Source organism: Blennius ocellaris (genome assembly GCF_963422515.1).
Source record: "Blennius ocellaris genome assembly, chromosome: 7".
Taxonomy (NCBI): domain Eukaryota; kingdom Metazoa; phylum Chordata; class Actinopteri; order Blenniiformes; family Blenniidae; genus Blennius; species Blennius ocellaris.
The window spans coordinates 19144056-19161435 of NC_137656.1; the positions used below are offsets into that span (position 1 = coordinate 19144056).

The window sequence follows — 17380 nt, forward strand, 5'->3', positions numbered from 1 at the left end:
CGGTGACTTGACTGTGCACTCGTCAGGTCGCATCTCAGTATCTATTTCAACACATATCTAACAGAGATCTCTTCATAAATGTGTTTTACTTGCAATAACTATTGTTGAGACATCTCATGAAACACGTGCGGATTAAATTACTCCAAAAATACATATGACACAAAAGTGCCTGTTGGCGTAACACCTGAGCTGGACATTTGTTTATGCGCAGGTAGTGTGAAACTGATACAGCTGCAGCAGCGAGAAAACAAGTGGCTCCCTATTTACGCTGATGGGAAGAGAGATGGACAGAATGTTAGAGTGAGAGTGAGAGAGAGAGAGAGAGAGCGAGAGAGAGAGAGAGAGAGAGAGATGGAGGAATGAATCCAAAGGCTGTCTCATTCCCTCAAAGAGGAAGGTGCGCTTCCTGGGAAACTGAATACTCCTCTGTGTCCTTGAGTTCTCATGTATACACTCGCTGTCTCGCACACACCCTCCTACAGGAAACACACGTTCACTCCTGATCCCAAGGATAACAGCCACACCTAAGATCCCCAGTTAATTTTAGATGTGATTCACAGCTTCAGACTTCATCAATGTTTTCCATTTTCCTGTCACGGACACTTGTTCACACACAAAAAAGATAAACACACCTGTCTAATGACGCTTTCTGAGTTTCTGTGAACACAATCCCATCTGTTATGTTAAAGACTGAATGTGCTCTATATATAAATGGCTATATGGTTATAAATAGCTCCCTCCAGTGTGCTTTGTGAATGACTCCACCTACGAGGTAAAGACAGAATTTCAGTGTGGGGTGATGCTTCAAGACTGAAACTCCTTCATTCATTCATTCCGCTGATTGGATGAGAAACCTCCTCATATGACGTCACTGTTTCAGGTGTTGGTTATTTATTCTGCTTTTCCTATGAAGTAGAATTTCGTAAAACTTAAAAAAAAAAAAAAAAAGGAAAGAAAGAAACCGTAAACTCCACAAATGACTCACCAGTTTGAAACACCCCCCTGAGACTTCCCATGAAACCAGTTCTCATTAGTGTTGGACTGATTTCCGATTTTTGCCTTCACTTTAAAAGGACCACTTGTGTACGTGAGTATATTGAGAAAACCAGCACTCACACGTCTCCTTGTACTAGTCCATATACTTCGTATCGGCTCCACTCTAAGCCGCCGAGCAGCACAGTGACCAGGATGATGATGACAAGAGCAGGAAGACCCCAGCCCAACAGGAAGTAGAGCAGGTATCGGCGCTCTGTGTGTTCGTCATTCATCACCAGCACTTGCCAGAAGTTCACCGCCTGAGGGAAGAGTTTGAGAAAAGGCAAGGATGTGAAGAGAAAAAAATGTAATGGCTGAACACAAACAACCTTCCTGATGTACAAAAAGTTAGATAAATGTAAAATGTTTGTGTGTGGAGGATCTTTTTTTTTTTTTTTTTATATATTTTTCAATTTTAGCTTTCATTTCTTTTGAGGATATCTATTCTTCACAGGGAGAGAAGCAAGAAAACACATTCCTCGCATGCATTGTGCCCAAAATAGCCGTGGGTTTTTTTTTTGTAATCTCGTGGGCTTTCATAGTCTCATCCATCTGATACATTGAGCCAAGCATTGTTACGTAAGAGGCTTTTCTGAACACCTGTTGATTGCAAAACAGCCACAATGTATTATCATGGTGCAAAGGCTTCTGCAGCTCTCCAGAGAGTGGGCACAAGGAGCGATGGCTAATTTTAGGTCTTAAAATCAAAGGATTCCACCTTCCAATCAACCTTTTGCGCAATCTAACTGATGAAACAAACATTTTTAGATGCTTTTAAAACCTATTTTTATGCATCGTGGGACAATACAATTACAGTTTGAACAACAGATTCAATGAAAAGCAATTGACTTTCTTTTGTCAATCTGCAAATAAACACTCATGGAGGGTGTTTGCACAGCAAGTATTCAAAGGGGTTTGAAGATGCTGAACTGCACCTGACATGACTGCCTCAACCGCTATTTAAACCATGTTGTATATGCACAGACACATTAAACCTCACTGCACAAGCCACATGTACATCACACAGTTCCAGTTGTGCAACAGCTGGACCTGACAGCACTTCGGTGATAAGTTAATATCAATCCGATTGGAGAACTGTTCTTGTTTAGTTGTGAGTGGACAGCAGTTTCTGAGGCGCAGTGAATGGATTAGAGGCAACTCTGTGCCGACCTGTTGCCTCTGCAGTGGCTGCATCGCCTCACAGTCTGTTGACAAAACAGAGCAGAGCATTGTGTTGCCAGGCTAAATGTCTGCGATGCAGATCGGCATACGTGTTGAGTTGTAGGTCACTTGTGCATTTGCATAATCACCAGCACTGGCTCAATGATTACAGGAGACTATAGATTTTCTATCTTCACTTCATGTTATGTGACCAGATAAACTCTGTCAGCCCTTTGTGCAGGATCACTGAGCTGAGCTATCTTTACACACAGCAATAGCACAGGGATGGCTCTCATAGCAACAAAAAAACAAGAACAAAGAACAATGCCTGTTTTTACAAAGAAACGTTGAAACTGAACTCCACTTGCCACTTTGAACATGGATCCATCCATCCAGCTGACGACAGACAGGTCATCGGCCCATTCACTCAGCAAACACAGAAAGATGGACAACCACATACACTCAGATTCACACCTTCAAATGCACTTTACAATCAATAGTTAGCCATGCTTTTGGACTGTCGGAGGAAACCCAAACGCAATCTCCTCAAAATCAAACCAGCAACCGTCTTGCTCAGAGGCAAGAGCGGTAACCACTCCATCACTGTGCAGCCTTTTAACAGTGTGGGCTATTTTCGCTCATATTATTCATCTTTTTTGTGTGAATGTGTACCCTCTGTGTGTATGAGTTTACTCCGGACATCCATTTTCCATATTTGATAACTACATTATATGTGAAGCTGTGAATGTGAATATTTGTGCTTATCGGTCTCTCTGTGTTTGCCCTCTGACGGACTGGGGCTGTATCTACACCCAGCTCGTGAGGATCGGCTCTGGCACCAGGCAACCCCAAAACGTTGGAAAATGGAGTTCAGAAAATTGAGCACAGTATGGAAATTGATATATTAAAATGAATGGATTATAAGGAATGGATCTTGAGTAAAACTAAAAGTGTATATCAAAATGGAAGAAATTTCTTAATGGTGTGAAAGCCAAACCTATTTGATATCACTGAGTCCAAGTCCCATTTGATTGGATGAATACTACTGTTTAGCTGGTTGATTGGCAATGGGTGTCTTCATGTCTTTTCCCAATACATATCAAATTATTTCTCCTGCCAATGACATGCTGGCAGCTACTCACGAACTGCAAAGTAGCAAACGTTGTGCCCTCGTTGGCTGTTTCAAACTGTGAGACATTCTTCAAACACAGCCATGCAACTAAACCCCGCTGGATGTGTCTTCGCCAAACAAACAACTGCTGCTGAGCAACATTACCCAGATTTTGAAGTGATCTGAGGAGGGCTCTGGTACCAAGAAGTGTCTGGTGTGGATAGGGATTAAATTATTGGCTGTTTTCTGGCATTATGTCAGAGTTTACTCCCCTGACTAATTATTGGGATTTCACGCACACGCACGGACGCACACACACACACACACACACACACACACACACACACACACACACACACACACACACACACACACACACACACACACACACACACACACACACACACACACACACACTGCAGTTATTGATTGTTCGTGGTCTGAGATGGGCTGCTGGCGCCCACTCATATCAGGCACTTATCCTGAAGCAGCTACCTGATAGGGGAAAAACTGAGCAGTGAGACGTCAGCGGGGTCGATAGAGAGACGTTGGTGAGGACAGAAGGGTTTTAGTGATGGCCATCAGTGGAAGCTAAAGTGTCAGCTACTATAACTGCTGACAATAAAAAAAAAGAAAAAAGAAAAATGGTAAGAGATGGTTTTTGGCAGTGGCATTAAAAAACAAGAGCAATTTATGAAAAAAAAAAAAAAAAAAAGAAGAAGCTACAATTTTTAGTATTTTTTTTCACTTTTTGCCACACTACCAGTATTAAACTCCTCTCTCTGTTGAACCTGTGTTTACGTTCCTTTCACAGGAATTATTCAGCTCTGTTATCACGCTAACGACCACCATCTGTGTCACAATTCAGCCTGCACGTCACAACTCATTTCATCTCACTTTCCGCTGCCGTCATCCAAATTCTAACACTTCTTAAGCCACATGAAAGCCTTTGGTCTGAGTCTTTATCCGTTAAGATATCCCAGAAGTCACATTGAGCAAACAGTCTCATATGAAAGAAGAAAAAAAAAGAAAAAAGAAAATTGCTTGGCACGGCCCGGCACGTACCGCACGGTTCCAGCATCTCGCCAATGTGGCTAGTCCTCATTAGCTTATTCCAGAGCTAAGCACATAATACTCCACCCTATTATATTATTTGTGCAAAAACAGATTATATGCACTACACAAACAACGCGTATGTTGACTTATGTGTGGATGATTGAAGAGTGACCTAAAGAAAGAGAAAGCTGAAGGCTTAGGCAAGAAAACAAGAGGAAGTTCATTCAGGGACAGGCCTGTTTGCTCTGGAGACTCATATAGCAGCCACAACATTAGAACCACCTGGATACAATTGTGTAGGTCTTTCTTTTGCGGTGAAAGTTTGTTGAGCACAACTACTCCCGCCGATGTGCATCCATGCAGGCCCCTGTTCAGCAAATCTGATATTCTGTCGCCAGCTTGAAATTTACTTTTTCGGCGACTTCTGAAAGCACTTGGTTGCACAGGATTTTATTTAGAGGTACCAGAGTGAAGGTAAACCACTGCAACATTATTCACCACATGCCCGCAAGTTGGTGGGTTGTGACTTTGAAAATGAATATGCATGGTACAAATAAAGACCTCGTAAAATTACAGAATGACTTTAAAAACATCTTCTTGTGATGCAAACATAGATACATTTGGTTGAAGTTACAATCATGTCGCATCCATCACGATTACATAATGCTCAAATACTATGTCGAGACCTCTGTTTTAATGTTAACATCATGAAAAACAAAGATATGAAGACACATCCTGTCAGTATATTTGTTTCTCTACAGTGTGGGATTTAATGAAGAAGGATCAGCTGAGGTAAAAATCTATACTCGGGGTCTCTCTATAGGGGTTGTGTAAATGTTCCATACTATGTGAACCACATTCCTGTACTCTCTTAACAGGTCACAAGTCATCTTTCGTCTATCTGAAGGATTAAAATGGGCTCAGGCCAGATTTACGCTGCCAAGTCTAAATTATATTTCATACTGTAGCTTTGTATGTGGTATATTGTATGTTTAAAGCTGGAAAAAGAGCATTATTTAGTGTCTATGGAAATAATGAAATAGAGGTTGTTCTTATCAGTTGGACCCCAGTTGTCAGAGTCAATGGAGTCTTTGTGTGTTCCAGTTTCCTGAACGGCTTTAGTACCGGTGATTACAGCACAGAAGAAAAGAAAAAAAAAGGGATACAGGCCAGATGGTTGGTGGTGAGGGACTTAGGTGTTACTAAGTGGTACCAGTCTGAAGCTAAAGGTCATGTCATGTGGCATTCTGGTACCTTCATCTCACCCCCTAAAGAAAACTCGTCCCAGTCCATGTGATGGAGGGATGAAGTTTCACTACCTATTACATAAAAAAAAAAAAAACCCACAGATGGTCCACGAAAAGAACAGGAGAAAGAATGGGAACCCTGTCCATGCCAAGTCATGAGGAAAATGAGCCACAGAGGGAAAAGAGATTTCACTTTGAAGGTGTCCTTCAACAAAAGAAATGCTGAAACAAAAGAAAGAAATCCTTCACAAGAGTTACCTTTATTTGCACCAAACTAAAATATACACAATAGACAAGTGGATTTCAAAGACGTTGCCCAACAATACCAGAGAGGCATCTGAATTGACTTTTATTTGTATTTTTTAGTCAAAGATTTAAAACTAGAGCTTGTAAAAGGCAGTGAAATAACCATCTATCATTCTCCCACACCACAACAACAAAAACAATTATAGAAGTGTACTTTTTCTAACGGCCATCTGCTGTCCCCGTAGAAAATCGAAAGCTAATGATAAAATCTGTGCTGAAGTACGTGTTGCAAACTTTTTTTTCTTCTTCATTTAAACGTAGAGTAAAATGTATCGGAGAGTAGCTCGTTTATTATTTTACCTGTATGAGCATCCAGAAGAACTGGCTGAGGTGGAAATAGTGGGAGAAGAGAGCCAGAGCAGCACAGCTCTCCTCTGAAAACACTCTGCCACGGAAAGCTGACACCATGAAACAAATCTGTGGAGAAACATAAGCACAAGAACAGAATCATTGACGGTTTATGTGTGAATGAAGAGCTCATCCTTTCATTAAGAATAAAAGGCAACCGAAACTTTATTACGGCTACAATTTGTTAATTTCTTAGAAAACATTGTGACATTTTGCATAACGGTCTGCAGCCCTGGCACACACTCGGGTTAGTACACCTTGCAGTATCAGCAGGTCGTATTGCGCATGAGGCAATGTTTTGTTTTTTTTATAGTCTTTACATTTTTAAAAGAGACAGCACAATCCGTCCCCCCCATCCCAAGGAAATGCAACATACTCAGCCGACCTGTTACAACACCATGCAGCAAGTGAGTCGTGCAGGAGCAAAACCGTAAACATAAACAATACTGCCAAATATGTTCTTTCATATCATCCCACACACTCACAAAGATCTGCACAAATGTGTGGGCGTTGCACTTTCCCCAAACAAAATAAAATAAAGGCTATTGCAGAGCTGCAGAAGAGAGCAGCGTAAGAGAGAGTTCAGTTGGCAGGAATGCTTCACAGTCAAAATTCAATTTGCGACATTGGAGGCACGACTGTGTGGAAAACCCATGAGGGCAGCAAAATACACTGCTGCCCTGCTGTCCATCACACTGCTTCATTAACCTCTTGTGCCAATGCATCCAGGAGACTGTTACATAACCGGCAGCCCTTCGGCCCGCTGCCAGCCCGGGGACCAGCGAGAGGCCGAGCGGAAGACAGACGGCGCCGTGGGACGGGGCAAAGAAAGATAACGTTGTGTCGGAAGCTACTTAGATTATGTTCGTTATACTCAACAGATACAGTTTCACGTAAAAGAAGAAAAGTTGCATCACAGCATGCGAGGTAGCAATTACTGTACTCGTCTGTGTTACCTCAACACTAACATAACAAAGCTGGGATAATTGTTCTGAAAATGACCTACAAAAGCTCTTTATGTTTCCAAAACAACTGTATATACACTAACTAGCCACGTTATTGGGTACACCTTAAAGTCATTGTTAATCCCTACAAATATGGGGCAAATCAGCCCAGACAGGTCGTCACATTATCACACTCACGCACACTCACACTTAGGGGCAGTTTAGTCATCAAACACCTACTGGCATGCCTTTCGCATCATGGAAGGAAGTACGTAAAGAAAACTCCTGCAAGCTGAGGAAGCACAATACAAACTCCACAAAGAAAGGCTTGAAACCCAATCGAAGTGTTTTTGTTGGGATTTGACAGTGCTAACCCACTTTCCACAATGCAACCACACTTCAACTGTTCATCTTCTGCATATGTACTTTATCTAAGTTTGAGTCAATTCAAGATGAGAGCGGGTAAAAGGAAGGGTGGATGATGGACAGGTCATTAGTCCTTCACAGGAAAGCAATCATAGGAATGGACCAAATAAAGTAAATATCAGGTGTTTTTTGATTGAGGAAGGAAATCAGACAGTGCTAAATGCTTTAAAATTGACATTAATCATGCTATTATTTCTTTAAATATTAGTATTCTTATCATTGAGGTTGTAGTCATTGGTGTTAATGTGAGTTCATTATAACAGTATTAAATTAATACAAGCAGAATTTAGCCATCTTATTACCTGGATTTATTTTCATTTGATTGTACCATATTGAAAGTATGTACTGTTATTTCTAAAGTATTCGTTCTGTCTACTGGTCTGACCTTTGAGGTTTAATTTGTCTGTTTCAATAACAAAGTCTCTACAGTAACGCAGTAAACATGTTAAGCTGTGACAAGACCGGTTTCCCTGCAAACATTTGTTTGACTGGTTTTGTGCTGGGGTTGCTCTGAATAAGGCGTGACGTGACGTTAAGCGACATGCCCTTCAGATGACACCATGAATAGTGCTTGTTTGAATAGAGCCATGGCAGCGAAGTCCTTCTTTGCAAGTGCTTTTTGCTTCCTTGACAGTTTTTCTTTTTGGTCTGACCTATTTTTTTTTTACACGCTAAAAACCAGGAAAAACCCAAAATACTAATTCCAGGATTTTCCAGCTTTTAACAACCGAGTCTAAATCCTCCTGCTGAGTGAGGGGAAAAGTCCAAAACTTTTCAGGCAAATAGGATCCATGAGTCATTTTCCCATCCCGGCCCTGGAGGGTGTGAGTGGGAGAGATGGTACAGGGAATAAAAAACAAAAAACACCTTGTGTCTAAATAACCTGGAACTGTGCCTGAATGGAGAAGCTGTTCTGGTTGTTCTGGTATGGGAACAGGGTTTCATGTTTTTGGCCAAGCTGGCCTCATTTGGCCAAAGGCACATCATGACACATCGTCTATTTTCTCACAAGCTAAACACTGAGATAATTATGAGGTGAGGAAACAAGTCACGGCAAACATTTTTCAAGTTCAAACGTTACAAAATTAACCATAAGCTACATTGAAGGAGCGGTCAAATGATTTTCCCCCGAGGTGCCACATGAAAAAAGTCGGACTGTTGTGAAGGGTGGAGATAATTTGAACCAAATTCTGCCCAATAAAGTTTTTTTCTTATACAAAAAATGTACAAGAAATACATGCTACATTTCTCACTCTGCATCAGCCAAAATCTAGTCTTTCTCAGCAGTATTTGCCTGAGGATGTAGATATAAATTGTAAAACGCATCATTCATCACTGCATTCAGTAAATATATACTTTATTGTGAGAGTCTTGTGTGTCTTTTGGCTGAGTCACGAATTTTAGCTCCACTAGCCAATGCAATGAAGACGAGTTAAGGTACAAAATATAATGGTGAAGCAGCCATATTCAAAATCAAAATAGAGGAGTAGTTGATCAACCTTAACATATAGAAATTAAATCCAGGCTCTCATTTGAATGCTTGATCAGAACATCATGGGGAAATCCATCTACACTTCAGGATCTGGCCTGATTGACCGGTGGTGCAAGTGACACAGCAACATAGCACGTAGAGAACCGGGACAATGGGGGAAAGGGCAAAGGTCTGATAAGGCTCGACCTGAATAGACTCTCCAACAGGTGGCTGGCCTGCAGATATGCATGAATGTGGGTCCCTTTTATGAGTCTTTGTGTGTTTCTATGCTCCAGTTGTCCCTGAGCTTGGGACAAGAGGTCAAAGATGAAAACCAGGTGAACAGGTATCGTGAGCCAGACTGGATAACCTGACAGCCAACAGGGTGGATTTCATAAGGCTTTAATTTGATTAGTGCTTGTCTGGTTGCTGTTTAAAACAGGCTTAAAATAAGCAGTCACAGAGAAACACACACACACACACACACACACACACACACACACACACACACACACACACACACACACACACACACACACACACACACACACACACACACACACACACACACTCACACACACACACACACACACACACACACACACACACACACACACACACACACACACACACACACACTCACACACACACACACACACACACCCAAGAAACTGACCTGAGTTTTTATTGCTTTCGTGCCTAATGTATCACACTCCATGTCATGTGGCTGAAATCGTAGGGCAAGGTAAGGAGTACAAAGAGCTGTATGGAAATCAAAAAATGTATTCAAACTGTGACTTGCACTGTTTTCTTGGCTTACTTTTATTTTGGTGTAACAAATTAGGCCAAACACATAATAGAAGCAACTGCACACAATCTTTATTCTGAAACTACAGTCGTATGGGGTGCGAGGTGGGGCAGAGATAAGGGTTAGGGGTTATAGTTAAATAAACACAGAATAAACAAACTCAATGACACACTGCACTAAATCCAGGGCAAAACAAGCAGAAAGGAGGTAGTGGCCCACATTGCAGATCACTTATTTTCACCTAATTCATGACACGGCGTAACCCAGAGAAGAGGGCACTACAAATTATTGCTTGAATTTCAAAGATGAACTTTGACTACAAATTAAATAAATGTGAAAATACTTAATGAAAAAGAAAATCTTTGTGTATCAATTAATGCATTTGTAAAAAAAAAAACCAAAAAAACCTCAACATAACAAGAAGAGGACTTTATGAACTTCCCCTATTCTATTCTATTATGCTAATGTCAAGAAGAAGAGACTTAACCACTGATATAACGCCAAATGATAAGAGCCAGAGCAATAAGGAGGAGATAGAGCAACATTACTAGAAGTGACTTTACAAGATAACACTGCAGATAGAGAGCATACAGCGCAGCAAGATTCGCTCCATCAACAGCTCCAAGAACTCCAAGAATAGATGGTATCCAAGTAAATTTACTCTTTCGGAAACAAAATATGTATTTCTGCTTTTTTTCAGCTCTTTTGCACATACTGTAGTACTTTTGATGACTCATAAAATCACAACAAGTAATTCAAGTCATTGAGATGAGAATATTTTGACAGAAAACAGCGTTATGAGGTTATAACTGTCATTGATATGATCTTTGTACAGTGAAGTAGGTCTGAGGGTGGTTAGTGTTGGTCACTTCTGTAAATAACGTGTGTACATGCACATCAACATTTCACTACTGGTAACATGCCAGGGGGCCCGGTGAGTCAGGTGAGGAGCTGACAGGTTGAGGACGATTAGGTTGTATCCACTGCACAGCTCTTTGTCCCTGGGCCCTCTCTCTTTTTGTGCAACAAGCAAGGAGTCGACCTGTCTGGACCTCCAGGCTATAGGGACTGGGAGATGGTGCAGAACTCCAGCACAGATCTTGTCAATGATCTGTGTGTTGGGTGTGTGCTTGTATGGTTTTATGTCTGATCGAACGAAGAAAAAAAAAAAAAAAAAGCACACACAAACACAATGCCTGAATTTATTACCCCATCACAGCACGATAGCATACAGACATGCTGTCTCATGCATGCCATTTCTGACCACAACACCCAGATAATTGCGAGTGAGGAAATTACAGAGTGAACCATGTGTAGGAAGGCAGATAAGGAGACATTACTGGAGACAGAGGCTGATAAAAGGTTAAAAAAGGACCTTAGGCCTGAACTTTTGGTTCTTCACACTGCCTGCATGCCCAATCAGAGAGCTTTCCTTTGTTTTGTGGCCCTGAAGCACCCAGGAGACAGCTCATTCGCTGCCATTGCTTTTGTTCCAGACACATTGTTGCCTTGGGAATTATTCTACTTTTATGAGATGAGATTTAACCTCACTTTGATATGATAAGCAGGTCAGAAAGAGGCTGAATGCTTGTTTTGCAACCTCAACTCAGCATTGCTCAATGATATAGAGTCGCTGTCGTGAACGCTAACGTCAACAAGATGAAAGTGAAGAAAAACAGAAGCATTTAGAAAAACCAGGGGGGAAAAAAGAACAGACGATCACATTATAAAGTGCAACAAAATATTACACTGTAATGTACTCATATTGGATGAATACTGCTGCCACAAACTGCACATTGAGACAAACAGTATTGTGGTGCATCTATGTTGTGTTTTCAGCTCTCATCCTCCCAGCGCAGCTGATCGATTGCCCAGTGTGCTGAAGCTAAGTGTACTCGTACAGCTAAAAATAGCATCACTCTGATGCATTACGTCACTGAGAAAGTGAAATCTTAGCTGTCTGCCTGCCAGACTGTCCATCCAAACTCTAAACACATAACCTCCACATCTCCTTCCTATCCCCACCATCTCGCCCTGTTCTCTTCACTCTACACCCCCAATTCCATCTTCATCTTACACTCCACCCCTCATCCTACCCCTCCTCCTCCTCCTCCTCTTTCTCCTCCTCTTTCTCCTCCATTCTCCTTCACCTCCCCCTTCTCCCTAACAGCTACCGGTCTGATCTAGCTGGCTCCAGCAGCAGCCTGCACCCAGGGTGTTTCCTCTAATGCCTTTGTTCAGAGAGATATTAAGCAAAAAAAAAAAAAAAAAAAAAGGAGCACAGAGACAACATAAAGCTAACACTCCACAACGATCTTCATCTTCTTTTCTCACTGAAATGTTTTACTTTTAATCAAATAACTTTTCTCTTTCTCTTATAACTGTGAATCACATCTCTTCTTTAAAGCACCCAAGCAAAAAAAAAAAAAACAAGCTGCAGTGTGTTGCCCTGCATTGCACAAACAAACAGCATTCAAGAGCTCTTTAAGCTACAGTATATGTGTAATGTGACTGGCAGCAGTGTCGGTCCCACTTGGTGCTATTTTCTTCTTAGCCCCCACACTATTCAGTCTGCGCGGGGATCATCAGTCCCCTCACGTGCTGCAGCCTCTCGGCTCACGCATGTCTGTTGTTTATGTGCTGAAGCACACAGCACAGAGGCAGCTGCAAGAAACAGGTCACATGGAGATGGCTGATAGCTGGGTTAGTGGGCCATTTCGAGAGAAGAAGAAGAGGAAGACGGGGAATGAACAGTGACTTTGCTGACAAGACATTTGGAGACACTCAAAAGAAGCGTGAAGACAAATACACGAGCTCTTCTGCCTCAGCAGTGTGTGCTTCAGTTGACATGGAAACTGGAGCTCGCTGCTACATTCGGTTCAACACTTGGTTAAGCGTGATTGTGATATTCTGATGATATTAACCTGGCTGGTTGACATCAAGTGCGTGCTAATAGAGTGTATTTTCTTTCATATGTCCAGTCGCATAAGGTTTGAGTGTAAAGTTCACAGGTGTTTTGGGTTGAATCTTGGGTTGAGGTGTTCTTGCTGAGCCAGCTGTTAGCAAATAAATACCCACACCCCTCTGGTGTGTTTTACATCCAAACAACCGCAGCGCTGCAGCTACACTCCCTTACGTGAATACACACTACAACAGTGTAATAGCGTGTCTGTTTGGCCGTGCGAGAGAGGGAGGGACGAAGTGAAAGGCTCGCACCACTATTAGGGGGACAAGCATTATATTTCCAGAATAAATGATAGCTGGGAAGCTGGTGGCTTTCGGAGTTTCGGTGTAATCTTCTGTGATGCAGCGATAGGGGACTGTCAGCACTGTGAAGAGGAAGAGGCAGCCAAAACAAGCTCAAACAGTATCAACATGTTTACAGTGTCACCAGCATTATTTGAAGTCTCAAAAATTCCCAAATTAATGAGACACCCCAGCTTTTCCTTTATATCATTGAATCTTCTTAAAGGTTTGTTCATCCAAAGCCCGGTATGTGAATTTTGTGCTAACCAAAACCCTAATCAAACCTAAAAGCATGTATACATACCAAATAGTGAGGAGTTCCCAAGTTGCACAGCCCGACACACAAACTGTGATATTAACTTCTGCTCATACGTCTTGAAAACTGCTTGCCTCACATCCAAGTGGTCTCACCAAATCACGGAGTTCCCATCACAAAGCTACAGCAATAATTTTTTGGGGGGGGCTGAAGACCAACCACTGGCCTTTACTCCCAACATGTATGAGTGAGCATTGGCTGTCCATGACTCTCATATCTGATTCGCCTGCTACTTGCTTGGCCCACTTCTGATAGATACTGACCATTGGAGACTGACAACACACCACAGGAGCTGAAGATTTTGGAAATGCTCCGGCGCCGTCGTCTTGCCATCACACTTTAACCCAAGTCAAACTCGGTCAAATCTATTTTTCTGCTTCTTACTCCTCAGCTTCAGGGAAGAATTGTTCACTCCTTACTGGAGTTCACAACAGACATTTCATACATGCTGAGAGTACATAGATACAAACTAATACTATAATACTGCAATGCTCCTGCTAAGGCTCATGCTACACTCATGCAGCAACCAGTGATATGGCAAACGCCTCCATGGAGAAAATCTCAGAGATACCACCCACATGAAGCACATTTAGCTCCAGTTTCAGCAGGCCGGTTCTTTCTCCTCTCCAGACTGTGGTCAGAGAGTGTTGGTGCGGCTGGAAAAAGAAACTTCTTTTGATCACCACAGGGCGACTTTCAAGAATCCTCTTGAATTTCCTTCCTCAACATCTGGAGGGAATCAGTGTGAGGACCAGACGGAAAGCTCCTCGCGAGCCATGAGACATGTGCATACATACAGCTATAAAAACATTGTAACCAGCTGTTCAAGGTCAGCTCCCTGAACACACAGACTCGGTGGGTCTACTTTGCTCCACCACAAACATCTGTGTGTGCTGCACACATGATGTGGGAGTGTTATAGCACGCAAATAGACTATTGCGGCGCACTGCCATAATGTCGCCATAAAGCACATTTGCTTTGTGCCATTCTGAGATAAATGGGTGAATTGCACAAACAATTCATCTTGGAAAAATGAACACAGCTAATGCTTTCCTTTTTTTTTTTTTTTTTTTTTTAAAGAGATTTCTTTCCTTATTTATGTGCAACAGAGTCAAAAGTCAAGAGAGATAGGGGGGTGGCCCATATCCCTAATATATAACAAACCTTGCTCCCATATCTACAGAGATGCTGATATGATTATGAAAGTGCCATGTGAGTTAGATCACAGGCACAAAACGCGCTCAGAGATCTGGTCATGTCCAGATCTTTTACGGTCCTACGGTCATCTTCAGGATGTGCATGTCTAATCATATTGATCACACAACATACAGAAACCTGCTCTGACCTGTGAAAGTAGCTTCATTCACTTCTGTTCAACAGTCCATTGATCCAGGACAGAACTGGCTGATCTGCAGTGGCCCTCTGTGCCTGTCAATGAGTTACTATGAGGCCAATCAATTTGTAAAGAGTCAGTTTGATTTAAAAAAGGAAAACTCTTTCTTGTCTTCATGCTGCTATACACCTGCCATAGCTCATGTTTTGGTGACCTATTGTGTGATTCAGCCTTAATCAAAGCTGTGGCTGTTTTGTCATTTGTCACTTTCTCACCGACCTCTGCAAACCAAAGCTTTTATGACTTCAAATCAACTGTAATTAAACTCAAATATTGATATAGTTCTTCCATTAGATTACATTTTGACCGGCAGGTGTGATTATGCAAGAGGTAGGTTGCTTAAATTAAGCACTTCAAAGTAAAATAAAGGCTTTTCTTCAGTTTGTTTCTGTGCATCAATTTGATTTAGTTTGTTATTAAAATGTATTTACCACAAAAAGAAGTAGTGCTCAGGGTGCTCAAATAATCAGGCGTTTCATTCACCTCTGCTGTTGCACTTTAGCTCTGGCTATGGAGCTACAGTGACCCCTATAGGTTATTGTAATCAGAACCTATAGGCCTGCCTTTGTGATACTGTATAAGAGTAGTGAGGGTCGTTTCAGTGGTATTTGCACATGATGTGAACATTTGCTGCATGCTTGTTTATGCCCATGCATTTTTAGCTTAATATTAATGTGAATGCATTATGTGTATGTAGTATGTGAGACTGCACATGCATGTGAAAGTTTTGTTGTTGTTGTTTAGTGGCTTCATTGCTAAAAATAGACGTTTTCCAGGTCTCAGATGAGAGCCAGCTGTCCTCATCTTAAACTCCAATTATAGAATTATGTACAGGAAAAGACTGAAAAGCTGAAACTAATTTGCCAATAACGGAGGAACAAAACGCCTTACTGTAGATACAGTGCAAGTCGATTACACCACATGCAATTTCCTTCCTTCATTTGCCATTTCCTGATTCACCGAGGAAGTACAGCAGTTCTCATTTACTATTTCAGGCTCATAAGATAGCAGCTAAATCTATCTATCACACTTGCGTGCGCGTGCGTGCACGCGCGTGCGCACACACACACACGCACACACACACACACTTCTACTGCAGACTTAAACATAAATCTTAACATTTTCTACCTCAGTTGTATATGAAACTATCTGTTTACTGTTCTACTCTTCAAATTAATTGTGTTAAATGTATACAATACAGTAAGAATTTATTTTGTCTAAAGTGAGAGCAGAGTGCTGCATTTCATTTTTCATGTTAGTATGATAAGAATGTCAACAAAGCTAAAACTTTTAGACTAAATCCAACCCTAATTCTTACCATTTCATCTCACCCTTACTTGCGTCGAATCTTAAAACGTGTGAAAATGCAGAGACTTGTTTCTCCCTTCATGATATGAATGTTTAAACAGATTTTACTCACCACAAAAGTAATAAATATCAGTTCACGTGTACTCATACACTCATGCAGTAAATTAGCAGACATGCCTGGACAGAGTTTTAAACACTTTTCAATGACATGACAACAATGATATGCAGATGAGAGTAACATGAGTATGTCACGTCTTCTGATACATTTAGATGGAAACAGTGTTCAGGTTAACCTAGAAAACATGTGTGAAAATCAGGCTCGGATGCCAACACACCACTGACCTCAACAGTTTAAGGGTAAACATGTCTCCAGGTTCACTCAACTCTACACATAAAGCTTTGGCAAGACAAGCTGCCAAACTCCAAAAATAGAACAGGATACTGGGGACTTTGACAACTGTAGGCACCCACTTTGTTTATCATCCAGTGTGTGTCCGCAGTCCTGTTTGAAGTCCCAGAGGACAAACCCAATGACTCCACAGAATCAGGTAAAAAGTTGCCTGTTGGTGGAGGGAGATTTCACAAAGAAGACTGAGCAGAAGAGAAAAACAGCTCTGTCTTTATTATGCCCCTGCATGAGAGTAGAAGTGGATAAACTTGTTAAAGCTTGTGCATGTTGTGTATCCTTTTGCCTCAAAGTCTACAAGTCATATGATTTGATCATGGATGTCTTCCATCGTATTTCTCACAACTAGTGCAAGACAAACAACGGAACCTGATTGGAGAGTTGTGCCAAAGAGCATTAACCACCGTGGCTTCCTCTTTTTCTAGAGGAAGGTTCAAGTGTTTCTGTTGTCACCTGTAATGATGACAACACACACTTTGCAAAAAACAGATTGAAATACATCGAGACCAGCAGTAGGTTACGGCCTGCAACACCACAGCAAGTCCTTTAAACTTACACTGCACTTCTAATGAAACACAGAAGCGTAACACTTTTAAACCTCTGTGAAGACATAGTGACAGTTACTGCTACATAATTCACAATGGTCGAGCAGATTGAGCAGGTTTGACTTTTACAGTAACTAATCAGAACACTATCGCACATAACTTACTGCATAAAAACTGATTTCGAATCCTACCACTGGCTGGGAGAGGCTCATCTGCTCTATTAATAAAGAATCTTGTTCATCTTGTTATTTAT

At 41.5% G+C, this 17380-nt stretch overlaps 1 protein-coding gene across 1 annotated transcript in view; it reads right to left on the reverse strand.

The window, feature by feature from the left end:
• The window catches only part of adgrv1 (adhesion G protein-coupled receptor V1), a gene marked incomplete at its 5' end in the record, with an annotated part of 98736 nt that overhangs the window by 26326 nt on the left and 55030 nt on the right, over nucleotides 1-17380 (reverse strand). Inside the window, 2 exons of the mRNA XM_080500134.1 lie at nucleotides 1117-1295; nucleotides 6217-6333. Of these exons, the coding sequence (XP_080356260.1) occupies nucleotides 1117-1295; nucleotides 6217-6333 (296 nt within the window). The remainder of the gene's footprint in view (nucleotides 1-1116; nucleotides 1296-6216; nucleotides 6334-17380) is intronic.